This window comes from Harpia harpyja, chromosome 13, assembly GCF_026419915.1.
Source record: "Harpia harpyja isolate bHarHar1 chromosome 13, bHarHar1 primary haplotype, whole genome shotgun sequence".
NCBI lineage: Eukaryota > Metazoa > Chordata > Aves > Accipitriformes > Accipitridae > Harpia > Harpia harpyja.
Window position 1 is genome coordinate 41,342,059 of NC_068952.1, and position 21,093 is coordinate 41,363,151.

Genomic DNA, 21,093 nt, shown 5'->3' on the forward strand with positions numbered 1-21,093 from the left:
CCCCACCGCCGGGGTGTAAGCAGGGACCCTGGACCCCGCAGCCCTCCTGCCTGCACCTATAGCTGGAAGCGACCCCCCCCGCCCCGTGACGGGGGGGTCCAGAGCTTGGCACAGGCTCCGTGGCACGGTGCAAAGAGGCTGGAGCCCCGTGCAGGGGTCCGGTGCTCTGGTGATGCTGAGGGCTCGGTGCTGGCCGGCCTTGCCCTGCTCCCAGGAAGGTCAGGGCTCCCCATGGGGCTGGACTGTCCCCTCCCTGCTCCGGGGAATCCCTGGGAGGTGTCGGGGCTTTATTGGGGGCTGTTGGCCGAGGCCTTTGTCCTGCGGAGGCCCAGGTGGGTTCTTATCACCGCTCTCCACCCTCCGTGCCTGTTTGCACGGAGATGGGCTTTGCCGTTATCTGGGTTTTGCTGTTATCGGCAGCTCCCCACCGAGCCTGGGGGAGAAGCAGCCCCTTCCCACGTCCCGCAGGCAGCGGGGACAGCCAGCAGCCCTGCTCCCCTCGCTGCCCGCACTGGGCAGGGTGGTTCCCCTGCCCCGCCGGGTGCTCGGGGTGCCCTGCAGCCCCCCCATACCCCATGTGCCCCTGGATTCGGCCAAGCTCTCATCATCGAAGCGCCGAATTCCCGCAGCCACCCCGGGAGGGATCAGCCCCGGACCCTTTGCTGCCAGACATACGCAGATCTGCCCGTGCACCGGCCCTGGGGATCGGGGTGGGGGGGGTCCCCTCTGCCCAGGGTCCCTGCCAGGTGCCGTGCAGGCAGGGGGACAGGCAGGCTCAGCTCCAGGCCTGCAGCGCTCCAGGCTGTTTAGGACACGGTGGCTCTAATTAAACATCCCCAGGAAAGGAGGGATGGAGACGGTCCTGCCCTCCCCGCCAGCCCGGCAGCGTGTGCACGGCAAAAAGAGGAATAAACGCTTCTACAGTGGGGGGGGGGGGGCAGAGGGGCTGAGCCCCCCTGGCATAGCACAGCCCCAGTCCGGGGCTGGGGGTAAAGGTGCTGCCCGGGCAGAGGGGCGGCCCCCCCCCCGCCCCGTCCCGCCCCACAGCCCTGCCCCATAAAGCGGCGGAGGAGCAGCGGGGCCGCCCCCTCCGCCCTCCCCGGCCCCCGGTGCTCCCTCCCCGGTTCACGGTTTCCCTCTCTCCCCGGTTCTCAGGTTTTTTCCTCCCTCCCCGTCCCTTTGCCCGGGGATGCTGCGCCGCCGCGGAGCCTTCAGCGTGGAGCCGCTCCGCGGCCGCGGTGAGTGGGTGGTCCCTGGGGCTAGGGGGGTACCCCCCCCCCCGGGCAGCTGGGGGGGGGTGTGTCTTTGGGGGTCTCGGCTGGATTGGGGGGTCCCCAGAGTGCGAAGTTCGTGCTGGAGGGGATCCTCAGGGATCCCTCATTTGGGGTGTCTGTGTTGGAGGGGAAACTTGGGGGTCCCTGGCACCCCCCGGTTTGTAGTGTCTGTGCTGGAGGGGGTCCCTGGCACCCCCCGGTTTGTGCTGTCTGTGCTGGAGGGGGGCCCTGGGGGGCCCTGGACCCCTGGGTTTTGCCCCATCTGCAGGGAGGGGCCCAGGGTGCCGGCCGTGCTGGGAATTCAAACCAGGTTTTGCCTTCCAGTGTTTGGGCTGACGGGCCCGTGCCTGCCCCAGGGTTGAGCCCACTGGCCCCTGCATGCGGTGTGGGGGTCCCAGAAACCCACAGCCCGTCTCTATGTGCCCCCCCCTGCCAGCTCCGGCTGTGCCGGGAACCCCTTCCAGCAGCAAAGCCTGGGAGGTACCGGGGGTCTGAGGTCGAGCTGCGGATTCAGGGGGACCCCCAGCACGGCGGCAGCTCCCACGGGGGAGGTTTGAGCTCTCCCGGTGATGGGGAACACCCCGTGCCCCCCACCCCAGCAGGGCTCCGAGCCCTGGTGAAACCCCCGCGGTGGCAGGGCAAGCGCCACGGCCAGGAGGAAAGCAGCCCCTGGGCACGTGGGGCCGTCCCGCGCAGCCCGTGGAAATTTGGCGCGTGGGAGCGGGGCTGCTGGCAACCGGCCGTGCCGGGGCGGAGGGACCACCCCACGGCATTGCTGGGATTCATACGGCCGCTGAACGGCGGGATTGTCCGCCGACCGGCCGCGACCTCCCGGTGCCGGCTCCTGTGCCGTGTGGGCACCGGGCTCGCCAGCCCACGAGGGATGTGTGGTGAGTGGCACCAGCCCCTGGCTGAAGCGGTGTGGTTGTACGGGGGCAGAAATTTGGGAGCAGCAGGGACCCCTGGCCGGTGAATTTGGCCCAAGCCGGAGCCCTGAGCGGGGTTTCCCGAAAGCGGTGGGATTCATCCGGCACCCGGTTGTCTACCTGCAGCCTGCCGGTGCCCAAATAACCCTCTCGCCTTCCCAGTTGGGGTGGGAAGGGAATCCTTAACCACCGGCCCAGCCAGTATCGCCGATCCCAAATCCTGAAAGGAACCAGTTGGGAACCAGTCCTGTAATGAGGTGCCTCTGGATACAGGGCCCGTCGCCGGCTGGGGTGGCTATAAAAGGGAGCGCCGGGACGCGCGCCCGGCAGTCGGCTCCGGCTCTCGGCGATGTGGGGTGGCTCCCGCGCCGTCTGGAAGAGGAGGTTCAGCTGCTGTGAGTGCGTGGGGGGGTTTCAGCCTCCGAGAAGGGGGTTGCCGGGGGGGTGGGCAGCTCTGCACCCCGAGCTGGGTGTCCCGGGAGGTGCCAAAACTTCACTCCCCACCTCCCCGAGCCCTCTGCCGTGGCCTGGCCGGGAAGGGAGGTGAGTACCCACGCGAGGATGGCCGAGACCCCCCGCCGCCGCGTTGCAATCCCATCCTGAGCTGCAGGGTGATGGTGGGAGCATCCCGGCCGGCGATTCCCCCCCACGCTGCAGGGACAAATGCGAGGAGCTGGCGATCCCTGGAGTCATCCCGTGGTGGGGGGGAGAACAGACCCTGTGGTCCTTGCTGTGTCCTGGGTGGGCCGGCACCGAGCCGGAGCGGGGTGCAGGGAGAGCAGCCGCTCCTGCAGCCCCCGGCCAGGTCGGGGTGAGGATTGCGGGTGCTCCCCACGGCAGCTTGGGAGGAAGAAACATGGGGGCCGGGCGCGGGGCCATGTTTCTGGGGAGCAGCGACAACACGCAGCCGTCGTACAAGCATCCCTGGCTCCGGGCAAGGGCTGTGGGGACCCTCTGGAGAGGGGTCCCCTGGCAGGGGGGCTGTAACTCCGCATGGCCTCGGGCACGGCTGGAGCTGCTGCGGGGTGGCTCGGGGGGCTGGGAGGGGTGGCGGGCCCATGCCTGGGTGTGCGGGGGTGGTGAGCACCCTGTCCTGCCTCTGCCCGAGGGCACCCCCCCATCCGACACCACCCGGCCTCCCTCGCCCCGCAGATGGTCCCTGGGAATCGGCGGAGAGCTGCGTGGTCCACACCTCCGCCAGCGTCTACCGCCGGCTGCAGGAGAGCCCGCGGCAGCCCCCGGGGGGGATGAACGCCTGGGGAACCCCCCCACCGCCACCCATCTCCCCTGGCAGCCCGCCGGCGAGCGGGAGGCTCCTCAAGTCAGAGTCGGAGGATTCCGGAGTGGAGATGGCCAGCAACGACCACTCGCCCCCCACCCCTTTGGGCTCCGAGAGCAGCTTCTCCCTTGACGGCTTCCCACCGGAGAAGAACCCCCCCGGAGAGGAGCCGGGTACCGAACCCCCCCGGCCATCCCGCAGCCGCTCAGCCAGCAAAAAGCTGGTGCAGGCAGCGCAGCGTAGCAGGAGGCAGCGGGGACCCGGGCGCTGCCCGCGACAGTTCGGCCGACGCAGCGCCAACGCGGCCGACCTACAGGCAGAGCCGGCGTGGGACCCCCGGGAGCCGGAGGAGCCGAGCGTGGAGGATCCCGAGGGATCGGTGGGTGCCGTGGAAGGGGCAACTGCAGCCGGCGGGGGGGCTCGTCAGCCCGGCAAGACCTCAAGCCCCCGTTTGCCCGCAGGCTGTGCCGGAGATGGTGCTGCCTGTGCCGGGGCAGGGGTTGCGGTACTTGGAGCACGTGTGCCAGATGTTGGAGCGCCTGGCCCGGCTGCAGCAGGACAACCGGATCCTCCGGCAGCAGGCGGCGGATGCCCGGCGCACCCGCCCTGACACCACGGTGAGGGCCGGGAGGATTGTGGGGTGTATGGGGAGTGGGAGGGGTGGTGCTGGGAGCCGGGGGGGGGGGGGTGTCCCAGCTCACATCTTTGCTTCTCCTCACCCACAGCCCACCCGGGAGCCTCCGGGGCAGGATCTGGCCGTGTGGAGGGGCGAGCGGTTCCGGCCGCGCTCCTGCTCGGACAGCCAGGCGCCAGGTGAGCGGGGTGGGATATGGGGATGGTGGGGCCGTGCCTGGTCGGACCCCCACACTGGCTTTGTCCCCCTCCATGCAGCGCCCGACCCCGGGCCGTGCCGGAGGATGTGGGGGTACTCGGCCAGCTCCCCCAGCCTGCTGGACCCCTCCGAGAGCGGGGTGGGCACCCCGACACCGGACAAGGTATGGGCCGGGGGGGGTGGCGGGGCGAGGCGGGGGGGGGTCCCGCGGGTCGCCCACCTCTGACGGCTGCGTCTCCCCGGCAGGACGGGCGCTCGCACTGGGGCCGGGTGAAGGTGCTGCTCACCCGCCTGACCCGCCGCTCGCTGCGGGGCGGCCGATGCAGGTAGAGCCGGGGGGGTCCCCGGTCCCGCCGCCGCCCCTGGACGGAGGAGCTGCGCTGCACTTATTGCATCACACCCCACCCTATGACGTCACGCCCTCCCGGGGCCGGTCCCCGGCCCGGCGCACATCACCCCCCGCCCCTTCCCCCCCCCCCCCAGAATAAAGCCTTTTCACTACCAAAGAGGCGGCTCTTTGCGAGGTGATGTGCAGTCGCGCGGTGACGTCACTCTCCTCGGCCCGGCGTGACGTCACGCGAGGGCGCGTCACGGCCGCATCACTTCCGAACGGCTTTTCCGCCCCTTTTGTCCTCCCGGTCCCGGTCCCATGGCCCAGTTCAAGCGGCTGCCATCCCCCCCCCCCCCCACCCCATACACCCCGCGGTCTCCCCCGAGCCCCCTCCCCAGGTCAGCTCCGGGGGGGGGGGGGCGTCCCGCTGCCTCGGGGGGGGCTAAAGTGTGTGTCCCCCCCCCCCCAAGCTGAGCCCCCCGCTCCTCGCCGAGCTGCTGCCGCAGGTGGGTGGGGAGGGGGTGTCGGGGCGGGGGGGTGGTCCCCGCCGGAGGGGGAAGATGCTCCCGATCGCATCGCAGGTGGGGAAGAAGCAGCGAGTCTTCCTCGGGGTGGTCGCCAGCCTGCGGGGGTGTTCGGGGGGGTGGGGGGACGAGGAGGTCTTCTTCCAGCTCAGGTGAGGAGGGGGCCGGGCCGGGGGGTGTTTTGGTGTTGATGGAGCCCCTCATCGTATCGTCGGGTCTGCACGGTGACTGCTCGGGTACCGCAGGTGGGGAAGATGCTGGTGAAAGCTGCCTGCAGCCCGGGCCAGGCGTTCTCCAACCAGGTATCCCTGTTCCCCCCGCTCCATCCCTCCTCTTTCCTGGCGATTTCCTACCGTGACTTGGGTTTTTTTTTTCCCTTCCCAGCAGCGTATCCCGCAGCCTCTCCCGAGACCCCCGGCACCGCTGCCGCCCGTGCCATCCCTGGGCAGCAGCAGGGCATCCTCGGAGCCCGGCCCCTGCGCCTGCTCCAGCCTCCTGCATCCCACCGCTTCTTCCCGGGAAACGTGAGTGCTCATCCTTAACGCGGGGGACGGATCCGGGCACCGAGGGGTGGCAGGGGGTCTCTGGCAGTGACCCCCGGGGAAGGCTGGCTGTGAGCACAGCGTGATGCTGGAGGTGTTTAGGTTTTCTGCGTGGTACCACGGGGTCTTCTGATCCTTGTTCCCCCCTCCCCAGCAGTGAACCTCTTCCCATCACCCCCATCCGCTCGTTTGAGCCACCTGGGGAGATGCCCGGGGTGAGGACCAAAGGGCAGGAGCGACTCGGGCAGATGGTAAGGACGGGGATGTGTGTCCCTGCTGTGGGGTGGGCACCTGGGCAGCCCCCTCCCCTGCTGCCCTGCAACGCCTGTGCCTTTTGGAACACTAAACATTCACCTGGGCCAGACCTTAAGACACGGGGCCCTTCCCTACCGGGTGCTCTGGTCACGTAGTGATTTTCGGGGGGGGATAGCTGTGGTTTCTGTACGTCTCGGGGCAGCCAGCTCTGTGCTCCCACACCGCGTGCATGGGGACTGCTTTCGGATGAGCCTGTGCAGAGCAAGCCCCAACGCCCTCGGTGCGGTTCTCTGCCTCCAGCCCCTTCTGTGATGCCAGGGAGATGCTACGGCAGCACCCGGCTGCCCCGTGGCTTCTATCACCTCCGCCTGGGCTGGCCGGACGCCTTCCCCCTCACCGGTGGTACCCCAGCCACATCCTGGTGTCCGAATCCGAGGAGGATGCTGAGGTCGCTCCAGATGATGCTGATTTTGCTTTCAGGGCCAAGGTGAGGAGGAGGGAGGGCTCTCTCGCCTAGGTGATGGCCCCGGTGCCTCTGGATCACCTGGAGCAAGGGAAGGCTCCTGAGCACCCAACAAAGAAAATAGAGTTGTGGATCCAGGTGTGTGCTGGACTTCGCAGTCCTGGCAAGGGTTAATTCACCTAGTTTTGCTTCATTTACTGCCGGACTGCTTGTGGGATGGCTTCTGCAAAACCTGGCTGTGTCCCCTGGGGGTCTTGTCCCCAAGGGGGATGGGGGCTTTGGGGAGGAAGGGGGACAGTCAGGATCCTGTGATGGCAACCGGGCTCACCGCCTGTCTCTGCCTAGTCCCTGTTGGGGAGGAAAGAGGACGAAGCTGTGCTCATCGGTGGGGAACGGTCCCCATCACGGGGTGGCCCCATCCTGATGCTGACCCCACGGTCCTGGTGTGCACGGCCATTTGCATGGCACAGGCTGGGCTGGACCTGAAAAGTGGTGAGTGCCACTGGTTTGCGCATCTCGGAGTGGCGGCATCCCTTTCCTCTGCTTTTTGGAGGTCTGACTGCTGACATACTTCACTCAGTAGTGCTTCAGAAATCGAGGCTGAGCGCACACCGCATTGTAGAGTTAATTTTCCCTTTCTGCAAGCTTTCCCTATTAACGCTGGGATCTTGTGGGTGGTGTGAGAAACCGGTAATTATCCTTTTTTACTATATAAGAAGGAGTCCTCCTCGCCAGCCCGGTGCGGAGAGCACGCAGCGTGCAGCCCTGCCGGTGTGCAGACCCAGCCCTGGCAAAGGGCTGCTTGTTGAGGAGCAGGTTTCCGGATCCGAGCAGAGTTTGCACCGCTGGGAACGCTCGGGTTTAGCTTCCAGTGGGTGAAATCCCTCTCTGGAGTGCAGGGACGGCAGGAGGAGCTGACGGCACGGAGCAGGAGCTGGGCTTTGCTCAGCAGCTCTAGGGCTGGAGGGCTTAAGGATGGGTGGATGCAATGGATGGAGGAGAGGCAGGTTGCTGGGGATTAGGTGGCAGGGGAGGGCTGGCAGCCCTGCCCAGGGTGACACAGCGATGCCGACAAAGCCACAAGGGAACCAAAGTGGATTTACAGAGCCCAGGAGGGGTTTAATCCAGCTGCAGCAGGCAGTGAGGAGCGCGGCACCTCCGGGCCATGGAGCGACCGGCCAAGAGGCAGCACGTGGCCGCTGCCCACCCGGGGCACTGCAGACCACCCCTGCGGGGCTGCCACGGACCTTTGCCCACCTGGGATCCGCACAAGGTCTGCCAGGGCTCAGGTCCCCACGTGTCGCCCACGGAAAAGCGTGGCCCTCGCTTGGGCGCATAGGCTCGGCTCCTCGCATGGCAGTTATATATAGCATCCCTGCTCCGGGTAACCGTGGCAACTGATTTTATTTTGCTTAAACCTGGCCCGGCATGTGATGCGGTTGGGAAGGAACAGCTGAGGGGAGATGAAGTTCTCCATGCCGGGTGCTGGGGGAGGAAGCTTGGCTCGGTCCCAGCGGCGACTGTACGAGATCCAGGTGTGGGCTGGGCAGGGGATGCTCTCGGACTCGGTCCCTGCAAATGGCCTCGCTGGGGACAGTCACCAGCCTTTCCATAACCTGTCAGGGCTCTGTTCCCATCCCCTTCAATCCTGTCTTTGCAGCCTCCCTGCTGGCAGTGGGAAGGTTTTAGGGGGGTCCAGCTCCCCGCTTTCTGCTGGGCTTCCTGGGGCGCACCTCACCCCCATTCCCTGGCACGCCGTGGGGTCCGGTTTGCCAAATTCAGGTACTGGTGGGAGGTGGTGGTGATTTTCCTGCTGGACGTCTGGGCAGGACTTCCCGGAGGAGAAGCCCACAATGGTGAGGCTTTGCCACGGAGCTGAGCATGGTGATGCCCACAAAGATGTCCCAAAAGGCGGTTTCATTTCTGTAGGTTCTTGGACAGGGCTGTGTTCTGGAGAAGGAGAGGTCCCGCTCTGGCTGACAGCTCCCAGTACCTTCTCTTCCCGCTCTCACCTAAACAGGGCAGTTTTTAGCAGGAGATGGAGGCCATCGAGCAGCAAGGACCACCGAGCTACTGCTGGAGCCCGAAGCCCCCGGGGAACCAGCCCTCGTGGCCCATCCCCACCTGGCCAGGCAGGACAGGCAGGCTGCCTGCTCCAACATCTCCCTCTTCACCCTGCTGCAGCGCAGGAGGTGGTGGGAGAAGCTCTCCTCCGAGGTAGTTTCGGCACAGCACGGGTGGGCAGGTCCCCTGTGCCCCTCTCCCTCCCTGAAGCGGCCGTGATGGTGGCTGAGCTTTTCCAGGAGATGCTGCAGCAGGATTTTTGGCTACAAGAACTACAAGGCGCTGCCAGTCTTGCTGGAGAAGGAAGAGCCACCAGAGACCAGGAATCTGGAGCCAAGAAAGGGCTGCCGACACAGCAGAGGAGGAAGCTGAGCAGATGTAGGTACATAGCCGGGGGGAACCCGGTGTCCCTGGTGCAGTCCCACTCATCCTGGGAATTCTCAGCACAGCCTGCACCCCGCTCCGCAGCGCTGGTGTTTTGGGGAGCTTGACCTCTCCCATCCCTAACACACGTCTGTGTTTTAGCAGCCCAAGGCTGTGGACCCAAGCGTTGTCCTGCCCCTGGATGCTCTCCTAGCCTTTGTGTACTTCAATTTTGAATTTCTGTGGCTACCTGTACCAAGGGGAAGAGGAGCTCTTCGGTAGGTGTAGGGATGATGGGGGGTATGGTGGAGCCTGTGCTGCTGGAGATCGTGTGGTGGGCGATGAGTCGTTCTTGTCCCAGGAAAACTCCCTCGGCTGCCTCCTGCCCTGGCCCAGGTCTCCCACAATGTCACGGTGTTCAGCCTCGGGAAGGTGCTGGAGAAAGCAGAGCAGCCGACTCCATCTGGAGAGCAAAATCCATGTGCTGGAGGTCAAGCTGGGTAAGCCAGGGTGAGATGTGCTGGGACGTGGGGTGCCGTCTTTGCGAGCTGCCGGTCACCCCCTCTCCTCTCTTCTAGACTAATGACTGCTTAGATGAGGAACCAGCATCCACCAGATCTCCACCAGGACCAAGCAAAGTCCCTGCCCATGTGGATGTCACGCAGTGGGGTCACGGATGGTGGCAGGGTCCCTATGAGCCTTTTCTGTCCCGGCCCTCTCCCTGCAGAGATGGGCTTGAGCTGGCTCCCACCCCAGGGATGCAGAGCCAGGGCAGCCGTAGGGATGCACAGGGTTTGCTCTGACGGGTTGTTTGCATTTAATGGAAACCTCTTAAGTAGGAAATCTTGTGTGTATCATCGGAGACGGGGCACGGGCCGTCTCGGTGCTCTGAGCTGGACGCACAAGTCGGGGACAGACTGGCTTGTTTAGGATGGAGGGACCCAAACACGGGGGCTGGTGCTCGCTGTGCCGCAGGCTGCCCAGCAGCTCAGAGGAATCTCTGGATGCGGCCGTGCCCGTAGCTGTTTCTTCGCTGCAGTTATCCGCTCCGCACCGTAACGGCTGTCCAGCCCCTTGTCCCATGCAGCAGCAGCGGCGGAGGGCAGCAGCGAAGGCTCCTGCAGCCTCTCCATATGCTGAAAGGTTCGAATTCACTGTATTTGACTGTAAAATTGTATTTCTTGTGCTTTGCTGAAGCCATTTCCTTCCTGCATCTCCAGGGGGCTGTTCAATCCCTCTTCCCCCCCCCCCACTCCCCCAGCCCCATAATACCTTTCTTAAAATTACACCTCCAAACCAACAGTGTTCTGCTGTAGCCGGGGGGGGGGGGGGGGCTGGGGGCCGTGCCAGCCCACGGTGGGGGGGAGCATCCCCCCCTCCGTGGGTTCCCCCCCCCCACCCGCGGCAGTGGCTGTCGGGTGGCGGCAGAGGGCGACACAGACCCCGGCCCGGCGCTGCTCTACCAAAAACTTTTATTAGAGAAGAAGGGCAGAGGCCCCCCCCCGTCCCCCCACCCCTCCCCTGCCAGGCTACGGTCAGGTCCGGCTGTAGGGACGCCCCCCCCCGCCCCAGTTTTCCCTGGGTTTGCTCCTGGCTGGTTGCATTTCCCTTTTGCATCCCCCTGCCCTGGGGTCTGGGCACCCCCGCACCCATTGCTGTGCAGATGTGACCCCCCCAGCTGTGGGGCAGAGGCACTTTGCATCGTTTCTGCTTCAAACGGGGCGGATTCACAGCGCGGCATCACTTGATGCTCGGCACGGGAACCGCAGCCCTTTCATCGCCCTCTCCCCATGCCTCAAAAAATGGGATGTGAATGCTTTTACCCTCCCCTGGTGGGGGGCTACTAGGCTCCTAAGGCACAAAATGAATGGCCCAGCAGCAGCCGCAGGAGTGGTCCCATCCACCTGCCACAAAGGCAAGGAGCCTGGGCCGGATCCGGACCTGGGGTGTGCTGGGCCAACACAGCTGCGTGATGGTGCAGCGTCGAGCTGGGGTCTGGGATCGGCCAGCAGCACCCAGCCCGCTCCCCATTTTCACCTCCTTGCTCCACCGCAAACCCCTTTTTAAGGCAAAGCCTGGCTGCAGGGGGGGGGCAGAGACAACAAGCTGACTGGAGGGGGGGGGGAGCCCTGCTGTGCCCCCCACCCTGGCCCCAGGCAATATCTTGTCCTGGCAGGAGGGCAGAGCCATGGGGGCAAAGGGAGCAGCTAGCAGCTAAAGCCCCCCCCCACGAGTCCATCCCCGGGAGGGAGGAGGTGGGGAGCAGCCCCCGGTTCTGGGAGCCAGGGAGGGGGGGGGAATCCCCAGCCCCTTCCCCATCACCGGCATCTGCTCAGTCGTCGGCCACGATGGACAAAGCCCGCAGCTCGCTCAGCTTGGCATCGTTCTCCCGCTCCCGCTGCTCGTCGCTCAAGCCGGGCCGGTCGATCTGCGCCGTCAGGTCCCCGAAGATCTTGTGCATCTCCGTGTAGTAGACGATCTGTTGCGGGGGGACGGATGGGACAAAGATTGGGGCGAGTGGGGCAGGATATTGGGGGTCTCCTTCCCCACCCCACCATGGGAGCCAAGAGGTGCGACGCTGCCCGAGCCAGCCCCTCGCCTTAGCATTTCTGTTTCTAAAATAGCTTCCTCCCATGTGTTAATACCACCCCCTTAGATTATTACAACTCAACACATTTTAATAACACGCTGCCCTTCTCTGCTCGCTTCCCATCTGGGGAGCTGCGCGCACGGGGCTGCTGCCGGCACCCGGCACTGCCGCGCAGCCGCCGACCCCGTGCCACAGCCGGACTGTCCCCTGCTTGTCACCGGTGTCACCGGGACGAGCCACCCGCCTGCACTGCTTGGTTCTTCAACAGGTCCCTGCTCCCCGGGCAGGGACACGGCGAGCGTGGCGAGCATCACGCCTGGCAGCACCATACCCTGCATAAAGCTGGGGGGGGGGGGGTGGTGTTTTAATAATGTGCTAATTAGCACCGCCAATTAACTCCGGCAACGAGCAGCGCTTCCCGGAGTGGGAGCCAGTGGGTCAAGTGCAGGCAGATGGCACCGGGCTGCCTGCTCGGGCGCAGAAGAGAGAGCCGCGGTGCCCGGCGGGTGCTGGCAGAGAGCTCTGCCTGCGGACAGGGTGGCAGAGTCAGGCCCCCGGCTCGGAGGGCTGCTGTGCCCCACGGGAGGAGGGCGATGGGGATGCCTGGCCTGGGCATCCCCCCAGTTCTGATGGGGAGGGAAGCGCTGGCCCGCGGGGCTGGACGATGCCAGCGTTGCCCCCATTTCGCAGAGGGGCACAGGCGAGGCTCGGTGGGCACCTGGGACTGGCCCCAGCATCTCTGGCAGCGCCGGTGCGGAGACACGCACAGTCTCCATGGAGACCGGCTCCCCTAATCTTGCTCAAAAATGTTGCTTATTTTGGGTAGGACCGAGGGGAGCTGCTGGGGACCCGCATGCCTTTGCCAGCTGCCTGCATTCCCCCCACCTTCCCCTGGGTCCACCGGGGTGCAGCGGGGGCTGCTCCAGGGCCAGGTCTCCCCACGCAGTGGGCGCTGGGTGATTCAGCATCAATGCTCATTTACACAGTGACTAATGAACCCCGCTCCACGGTGGCAGGGCCAAGCAGGCAGGCATGCGGGCATGAACCCCCCCCCCCCTTAGCCCTCCCCGCTCCATTGCAGCCCCCTCCACCAAACCTTGGCCCTGCAGCCAGGTCACCCCAAAGCATCCTCCCCGCCGGCTGCAGCCCCCGTCCCATGCAAGCAAGAGATGCTGCCCCGAGTTGAGCGTGCCGAAAACACCCCCCCACCACCACCACAATCCCTTGGCAATGCCACGGGTGAGCACGGTCCCTGGATGGAGAACTGTGAAGCCGGGCACCACAGCAGCCCTCCGTGTCCCTCGTCCCCAGCCCGGGGTCAGACGGGCTCGGTTCATTCACATACGGCCAAGCGGCGCTGCCAATTCTGGCACAGAAAAGGCGCCGGCGTTGTTGAAACGAATTTCCCCGGGGTGGCAGGGCCGGAGGCAGCTGTGTGCAGCCGGGGGAGCTGCTGCCCCCCCCAAGGATTGCCCCCCCCGAGCCCTGGGCATGCCAGCATCCACAGCAGCATCTCCTCTGTATTGAACGAGCAAGGCAGAGCAAATATTTCGGTCGCTGCCCCCCCCACCGCCCACGTGCCGCAGCCATTGAGCCCTTCCTGCAGGAGACCACGGGTCCCCAGGGCCCAGCGGCTCTCCTTGGGGATGCTCTTCTCCCCCAGTAGGACCCAGTGCCTAACCAGTAGGCAGTCATCCGGGGTGTTAGCGTGCATCGCCATCCAAGTCTCCTGTGCTTTATCAACAAGATCCCACAGGCATTGATCCCCCGATGCTTTTCTCCCGTTGAAATACGGGTGAAAAGCATCACTGTCTCTATAGGGGGGTCCCTGGGGAGGGGATGCACCCCAGACCGATGAGCATTGACAGCTCCAGCAGCGGGGACCCATGGCACCGCAGGCAGCTCGACCCACGGTCGCCGGCAGCCCCGCGCCTGCCTGCAGCCCAGTACTTTTCCAGCTATGGATACCATATGCTCCGTCCCCATCCCATCAAATCCCATCTCCAACTCGCCTTTGAGACCGAGCCAACGGCCCCGAGTCCACCTGTCTTGAACTAATTCTGTTTCGGGACACCGTGTTCTCCTGATTTTCTATAGATCGCGTTTACAATGCCACAGCCGGGCAGCAGTGGTTTGTGTTTATGTCAGCCCTACACAAAACAAAAGCCCGGGGTCGCTGCCAGAGCTGGACTGCAGCAGCCCATAGCACTGCCCCATGGACAGTCCTGCCTCGTAAGCCCCATCTTTTTCCCCATTTCATTAAAAAACAGAGGAGTATCATGTTTTCTAGCTGGAAAACAAAGTGCAAGGCGGGAAGGAAGTGTTGTTCACACACTCGCACCAGTGATAGAGCTCCAAATCTCCCCCTTTCATCTTCATGTGGCCACTTCAAAGTCCCCAGCCAGGGAAATATTTGCCTCCGTTGGCTTGGCCCAGGCACGTGGGTGGACAGAAGTATTTGGTGTTGAATGTTACAGCCCCTGCGAGCTCGGGGCATGTCACGCCGTCAGGAGACACCCGGCACTGGGGCCCACGGCCAAACTGTGCCATGGGAACCCAGCCGCCCGGCGAGAAGGTCTTGGAGGGTCTTGTTGGGTCAAAGCCATAAAGCTGCTGCTCCGGAGCTGGTTTGAAGCGGGGTCTTTCCCTTTGCCACGGCACAGCTTGTTCCCAGCAAGTCAGCCAGTACGTTCACGGCTCATCGTCGCGCTGGCCGGTGCCACTTGTCACACGCTTGTCTCACTTTAACACCCCCCCCCCCCCTTTCTCCAGGGCCAAAAAAAAAGGGAAAAACTACACGATTTTGCACCCAGGGCCACCTTTGAACGGTGGGTTTGACCTGGGGACAAGGAACGCCAGAGTCACAGCCCCCGGCATGGTGCCAGCCACCGGCCGCCTGCAGCCAAAGGCAGAGCCGACACCAGCCACCCAGTCCCCGTTTGCCCCTTTCCCTGAGGGATGCGCATTCAAGCCCCATCAGCCAACCATCGCTCCTAGAGGTACCCGCAGAAGAGGCTGAAAATAGAAATTCCACTGAGTAACACGAACCCCCCCTCGAGATGCTAAATAAGCTCAATGAGACATGGAGGGAGAGAGAACCCGGGAAGCAGCAGCAGGATGAATGGGGCTGGCCGGGGGCAGCAGCACAGCCCCATCCCTGTTCACATGCCTCCTATCGCCAGCTCAGACCTGGGATGTTGGGATGGGGATGCTCCTGGCATCACTGCAGCAGCCCCCCCCCCGGCTGCCCTCCCCTGCCCAGGTCCCTGCAGGTGAGCAGCCGCTGCAGTGAGTCAGGGCTCCCGGGTGCTATTCCTGGCTCGCCACTGACTCATTAAGTTACCTTGGGCAAGTCTCTTCCCTTTTCTTTTTTATTTCAGCCACCTGGAATGGGGGAAACGCTGCGCAGCCCCCCGGCAAGAGCTCCTGAACGGGGAAGGGGCAGATGGCCTGAGCCCAGCCTCGGCACAAAGGAGGCAACAGGGGAGCGCCGAGCTCTCCTCCCGGCAGTGGAGATGCCGTCGTGCAGGTGCATCCCTCCCAGGGGGTGGAAGGATGCAGCCAGTGCTGGGGAAGAGGGATGCGGCTCCCATCTAGGTCGGCGGGGAAGGCGGGATGTGACATGCTTTAGCATCCATCTGGGACCAGCTTTAGTCTAGCCTACAGGAGATGCATCAGCTTTGTTATGACGCTGCCTCTTGGGTATCAAAAACGCGATTTCACTCGCCTTTCCTAACAAAAATCCTCACCTGAAGAGAGGCAGGGCAGACAGCCAAGAAACAAAACAGAGGATTCCCAAGGAAGAAGAGGGTAGGAATGGAGAGTCTTGCAAACAGCCCCGGCAACAGCACCCTGCATCTCCCGGTGCCCCGAGCCCATCACTCCCCCCCGAGCTCCCGACGAGCCGAGGCAGGAGCCAGCTGGCAGCCAGGAGCCAGCACGAGTGGAGCGAGGGACATCGTGGCCAAGGACAGAGGGGCAAAGCTGCTCTCTAAGGAAACTGCCAGCGGATCACAAACACCCAGACAGGGCAGGTGGCATTTGGGTTTCAAGGTCTCGTCCAAACAACCCACCCACAGCGAGCGGCCGGAGAGGGTTTGCAGGGGGGAAGGGCCAGCGAGACTTTGCGGTGGCTCCAGGGAGTCTGGTTATTTCGGCTGCGATGGCTGGGAACAGGGAGCCCCGCGCGCCCGATTGCTAAGGGAACAGCAAGAACAGCATCCCCAGCACCCACCGAGGCGGCGGCAGGGTGCATTGGCACCATCTGGTAGGTGAATCAGCCTGCAGACAACTTGCTGGCAGCTCTGCGGAGAGGCCCCCCCAAGTCGGAGGTGAGATGAAACACGTGCTCTTTGCACCTCCTTGCAGCCACCCCACCGCACCTGTGTCACTGCAGCAATTCCCTTCCAAAAAAATACCGTAGGAAAACGCCCACGCGAGGAGCAGCACGTGGTTTCGCCCACCTCCTGGCGCTGGACCACCCCGTGATCCAGGGCACGACGTACGCCCGAGATGCCAGAAGTTCAAAGCTAGATTAGATCCCGATAATGTTCCTCTCCAGCCTAAAGAAAAGGGCGAGAGGAGAAGGAAGACGGAGGAGGAGCGGCAGCAAGTCACAGAAGGAAGCTGGAGGATGGAAATTAAAGCAGGCTGTGGTTTATTTAGGCCACCCCTTCCTGCAAATCCTTGGTGTGGAGATTACACAGCAGCCTCCTCTATCTCTGCCAGCACACACCGGTTCTGTTACCAAGAGCTAGAAGAGACCCTGAAGATGAGCCCTGAGCATCTCATAATCTCAAACAAGATCCAACCCTGAGCTCATGACTACAAATGCAAAGCAACGACATACCCAGATAAATAAAGCCATCAAATGCCAGCGGCTAACACATAACCAGGGCTTGAACCGCATTACACAGGCAACCTCGTGGCACAGGACATCATGTATGTACCCGGAGTGTCCCTGATACGAGGCAGCCCCATATAAACCAGCGAAAACTCACCTCCGGCTGTCCTTTCTATCCGACAGCCAGTACCGCATCACCGCAGGTACCGGCAGATGCCAACCCGCTCTTCTGCCAGGACAAGGTCCGGTGGTTACCTGCCCAGTGTCCCACCACTGCTCCCCGTGCCCTCTCACCACTTGGTAATTAAATTGCTGGAGGTACTGCGTGTTACCTGTGTATAATATTCAGCTCGAGAAGGTGCCTTGCCCAAAGAGCCATTCACACCCAGGCGGGACCCCAGATGCTCTGCAGCGAGGATGCCCACCAAAGGGACTCCTGGCAGTGCCTGGCAGACAGGGGACAGCATCTCACCTGCGCCCGGACCAGCGACTCAAAGCTGGGTTTGAAGTAATCGATGCGGCTGCTATAAAACTTGGGCATTTCCTCCAGGAGCTGCTTGTTTTTGGCTTCAAAGTCCTCCTTCACCGGCCTCAGCTCTTCGCGGGCCTGGGAAAGGAGAGAGGATGGGGAGTCAGACATCTGGGAAAATGCCCTTCCCTTGGGCAGACCTGCACAGAGGCCACCCCAGGCCAGTGGACTGCTCTGCTTTAACCCGAGGACAACCAGCAACCAGCTAACGGGGACCCATACGACCATCCAGTGGAACCTGGTGGGACCCAAGTGACCAGCTAACGGAGCCTGGTGGGACCCAAGTGACCAGCTAACGGAGCCTGGTGGGACCCAAGTGACCAGCTAACGGAGCCTGGTGGGACTCAAGTGACCAGTTAACGGAGCCTGGTGGGACTCAAGTGACCAGTTAACGGAGCCTGGTGGGACTCAAGCTCTGACCCTGGACCATGGGGAAAGCCATGGGACACCTAGAGAGGCTGCTGCAGAGATCATGAGCCAGCTGGTCTTTTCCCCTTCAGAAAAACAGGGGCAAAAATCAGCCTCAAAGCTCAGCCAGGCTGGAGGACATCCCCGGCCACGTCCATGTCCCCTTGCCCTGCGATTCCCGAGAGCATCGCCACAGGATCCTGCCCCCACCGTCATTTTCGCCCGTGACCTTCAGCTCAGCGCATCCAACTGGCTTCTTTAAACAGAAGCGTGGGGAGAAAGGGAAATGTCTCTGAGATGGTGTGGAAAAGGGCAGGAGGGGGTGGGCTGTGAAATATTAGACCGGTTCAAGTCTGCCACTTAATCCGGGTGCCATTCCGACGGGAGGGGGATGCAGGAGAAAGCCGGCAAGCCGAGCCCAGCCGCGGCGCCGGTCCCGCTCCCTGGGACAGCACGCCGGAGGGATGGCATGGACAAAGCCTTAAATCATATCAGGCTTAAGTAGGTCTGAGAGGCAAATGAGCAAATTCATTGTCTGCCATGATACAAGGAGCGTTTAAACTCCCGGGGTGGAGTTCACATGGGGCAACAAACAGCAGAAGACTTTGAGCAAACAGCTCTGAAGGGAAGATGCAAATTTGCAGCTCAATAAAAATACCTGGATGAGATTACGCTATTTTTCCATCAAATCTGTGGACCTCTCGGATGCCCTGGGTTCGGGATTGCTTAAGGCTCTTGCAGGCATTTAAGCTCACGCAGTGGTTAGTTAAGATCTTTTTTGGGGGGGGAATTAGATCACACAGAAGTTCATTAAGGGAAAAAAATTAAATAACTAAAACCTGCTTAATCACCAGGACAAAAGCATTCACATTTTTCCAGCCACAGCTTTAGTCACCGAGGCTAAGCGAAGTAAGCTGCTTACTATTAAATCAGAGGTCTCTTTTGTTAAGGCTGATAGGGCTATTCTTTAACACAAAACTTAATTTTTGTGCGGAAAGTCATCAGAAAATACATGTTCTTTGACGCCGAGAAAGTCAACTGTTTCTTCAAGGATCAAGTAATGTTCTGCAGGAGCGACAGATTTGGGGAGAAATGCTGGTGTAGATTTAATTTTTAAAAAAAAATCATGATTTCGCTAAAATTTGGGAGAGAGAAAAGAATCTGGCAAAGCTTCCTGTTAACCAATTACTGCAATTTTCCAAGACGAATTTTTGTAACAGGTGGCAAACATAAAGCCTCGAAACGCTCTGATCTTCCCCTTTTCCCATCCAGCTGCTTGCTCAGACACGGAGGTCGGGGGAAAGCCCCCGTGCTTTGACTTGAGCGCTGGCTGCTCCTCCGAGCATCCCCACCTCCTGTGGATTTTATTTTATTTTTATTTATTTTTTTGGTTTTGGAAAACTGGCTCTTTCCCTTCGCTGAGCGCTCCAATTCACATTTCTGTTATCAAGTGCCCTACGTGGCAATTTTACATCGATAGAAGACATCCTTCCAAAATGTTTTTTTTTCACGGGGGCTTGGCATGGATGTCAAACGCCAAGAGAAAAGCTCTTCCTGAGTTTTCCCGGTGACCCTGCTTGGGTTTTGGGTCCGCGAGCATCTCGGTACCTGGTGCAGCTTGGCGAGGACGGGGCCGGTCCTCTCCTTCTCCTCGTATTTCTCCACCTTGGACTGCAGGCGCTTGTAGTCCTGCAGTGTTTGCTCCCGTCTCTTCACTGCCATGTTCAGGCTGGGAAACACGCTGCTGAACCTGGTGAAAGGATGGGAAGGGGTTTTGGGTGGGATATCTTGGTCAGATGCAGCATCCAAGGCAATCTCCCCAGCTGAAAGTCCCCAAATAATTCAGGATTCAGACCAAAAATACCCAGGGGTTTAAACAAAGCCCGTTCCAAACACAAAAGCTTTCATTGCAGTCTTCCAGGAGACTGGAAGAAAGGATTAAGTTATATATAAAGATTTGCAAAGCCTTGCCAGGGTACAATGTTTGAGAGGAGAGCTAGAAGCACATGCCTGGGGATTTTTGTGAAGGTCAATTCATGAGTCGAAGGGTGTGTTTTTAAATAATAATAATAAAAATCGAGCCAATTTTGCAAAGCCTGGTAAAAGTACTTTGAAGGTCCCAACCTGCTTCTGACTTCTCCTGCCAGCCCTTATGCTTTTACCATTAGTTCTTTATTTTTAACAGTTTTCCTCCTCTCTTCCAGCTGCTGTATTCAAGAACATGGAGAGCTGCCTTATCTGGGACGGGGGACGGAAGCTGCTGCTGCAGAAAACAAAGCTGTTAACTCCACCGAGCAAACCAAAGAGAGAAAAATAAACAACTTTTCCCCCATACAGAGTTAGCTAATGTGTTATTTCCCCACATTTGGAAAGGGAATGACCAGGCAGAGGACCTGAATCAAAAGTCCAGGAAAAAATAAATATGAAGTGCAAAATAAATCTGAACCATAGCAAACTTTGCTTTTTCAGGCAATTTCTGGGGTTGCAAACCCCAGCCTGCTGTACAGCAAGGCTTGCCCAGCTGAAGAGGAGCTCTGTACCCCACACAGAAGGATTAACAGCAGCCAACAATTAGCCAGGCTACAGGAAGATTCATATTATTAAAATGTGTTACAAATTGAGGAAACATGAACATCTGACGGCAAAGACAAGAGAGAATATTTTTGAATGCGACGGAAGAGGGAAAGCCAGAAACTGGAGCATTGCTCTTGTCTCCCAAATTTCAGTAAATCAAATTATACCGGTGGGGACTGCGCTGGTGCTGGGCTATAGGTTCGTATGAAATGGGTCACACTACCTCCAGATATATTAATTTAATCTCCACAAATTATAGGGTCATTTTGGGGGGCCAAGGTCAGGAACCGGTCGTGAAAAATGTGTCTGAACAGCCTGGTGATGATTTTCACTTCCGAGAGGCAAGCAAACAGCTTTCCCATCTCTTTAAATTGAAAAAAACCCTCCTATAATCCAGGCTGGGGGGCACATTAGCAAAAAAGAAAAACACAAATCTCACTTTACGACTGTAATTTGCTTTAGATGTAATCAGATGCAGGGCTAATACAGAGGCATTCGGGTTCAAACAAAACCACGGGCGTTCGCAGCCCTGCACAGCCACTCCATCCCCTATTAAAACCTCATTTTCCGCTGCCATGCTCGCCCCGGAGGGTGCTAATGTGCCAGACCAGCGGGTGTAGAGGCAAAGCTTTTGTCCCTGAGCCTTACCCGTTTGCAAAGGGCAAATGCCAGAAGCGAGGGGGAAGGGGAAATATTTGTGTTCAAGCATCCCTCGCTGAGATGGTGAATCGGGGATGTGTTCTCGCAATCCTGCTGGCCGAGGATAACCAGGGCCGGTGCGTGCACGGCTCTCATCTGCTCACCCCGTGATATTCTCCCTCTTGACCGAGACTATTGCGAGAGACTATTGCAGCTGGGGCCGCGGCATGAGGAGCAACCTGCAAAAGTCATCAGGGAGCTCGCCCAGCGTCACCCTGCCGCCCAGCTGCCCGCGCGCGGATCAGATGCTGCTGCCCTGACATTGCTTTTTATGGTAACCTTCACACACGGCTCCCCATTATATTTAAATGCCGCGGTGGCTTACACGTCCTGGCTGCGCCGGGCTCCAAGCGTGGATTCACCATCTCCTGGGCTCTGGGCTGCTGCTAAAATACCTCCTCCCTCTACATAAGGTCCAAAAATATGCCATGAGAGGGCTAGGGAAATAGTGATGGGCAGTAAGGACTGCAAGGAGGAAGGGAAGGGGGTACCCAGGTTGGGAGGTCTCCTCGGTATAAAAGCACAGACGTTCTTTGCCAACGGCGCACACTTAATGTCAGCGGCTTGCCGTTGCAGCTTCTGCAGAAATTTCTCCCA

At 61.0% G+C, this 21,093-nt stretch overlaps 2 protein-coding genes across 10 annotated transcripts in view; one reads left to right on the forward strand and one right to left on the reverse strand.

Annotated features, from left to right (window-relative positions):
- Positions 1 to 1,176: 1,176 nt before the first annotated feature.
- On the forward strand, positions 1,177 to 10,066 carry C13H8orf58 (chromosome 13 C8orf58 homolog). Of its 5 annotated transcripts, XM_052805198.1 has the most exons (12): positions 1,177 to 1,238; positions 3,353 to 3,858; positions 3,941 to 4,096; positions 4,205 to 4,292; positions 4,371 to 4,474; positions 4,558 to 5,148; positions 5,412 to 5,468; positions 5,551 to 5,690; positions 5,866 to 5,959; positions 6,264 to 6,450; positions 8,447 to 9,353; positions 9,432 to 10,066. In XM_052805198.1, the coding sequence occupies exons 1-6, from the start codon at positions 1,190 to 1,192 to the stop codon at positions 4,639 to 4,641; spliced, it is 987 nt and encodes a 328-aa protein (XP_052661158.1). In that variant the 5' UTR covers positions 1,177 to 1,189; the 3' UTR covers positions 4,642 to 5,148; positions 5,412 to 5,468; positions 5,551 to 5,690; positions 5,866 to 5,959; positions 6,264 to 6,450; positions 8,447 to 9,353; positions 9,432 to 10,066. The 5 variants fall into 5 exon arrangements, with proteins under 5 accessions (XP_052661158.1, XP_052661159.1, XP_052661160.1 ...); XM_052805199.1 differs by lacking the exon at positions 5,866 to 5,959; XM_052805200.1 differs by lacking the exons at positions 5,866 to 5,959; positions 6,264 to 6,450 and having other exon boundaries at positions 9,215 to 9,353.
- BIN3 (bridging integrator 3) overlaps positions 7,812 to 21,093 on the reverse strand; it is a 47,352-nt gene continuing 34,070 nt past the window's right edge. For all 5 annotated transcript variants that reach the window (XM_052805205.1, XM_052805204.1, XM_052805208.1 and 2 more), the window contains 3 exons: positions 18,832 to 18,973; positions 16,759 to 16,893; positions 7,812 to 11,332 (listed from right to left, as the gene is read on the reverse strand). In XM_052805205.1, the coding sequence (XP_052661165.1) occupies positions 11,186 to 11,332; positions 16,759 to 16,893; positions 18,832 to 18,973 (424 nt within the window). In that variant the 3' untranslated portion in view covers positions 7,812 to 11,185. The remainder of the gene's footprint in view (positions 11,333 to 16,758; positions 16,894 to 18,831; positions 18,974 to 21,093) is intronic.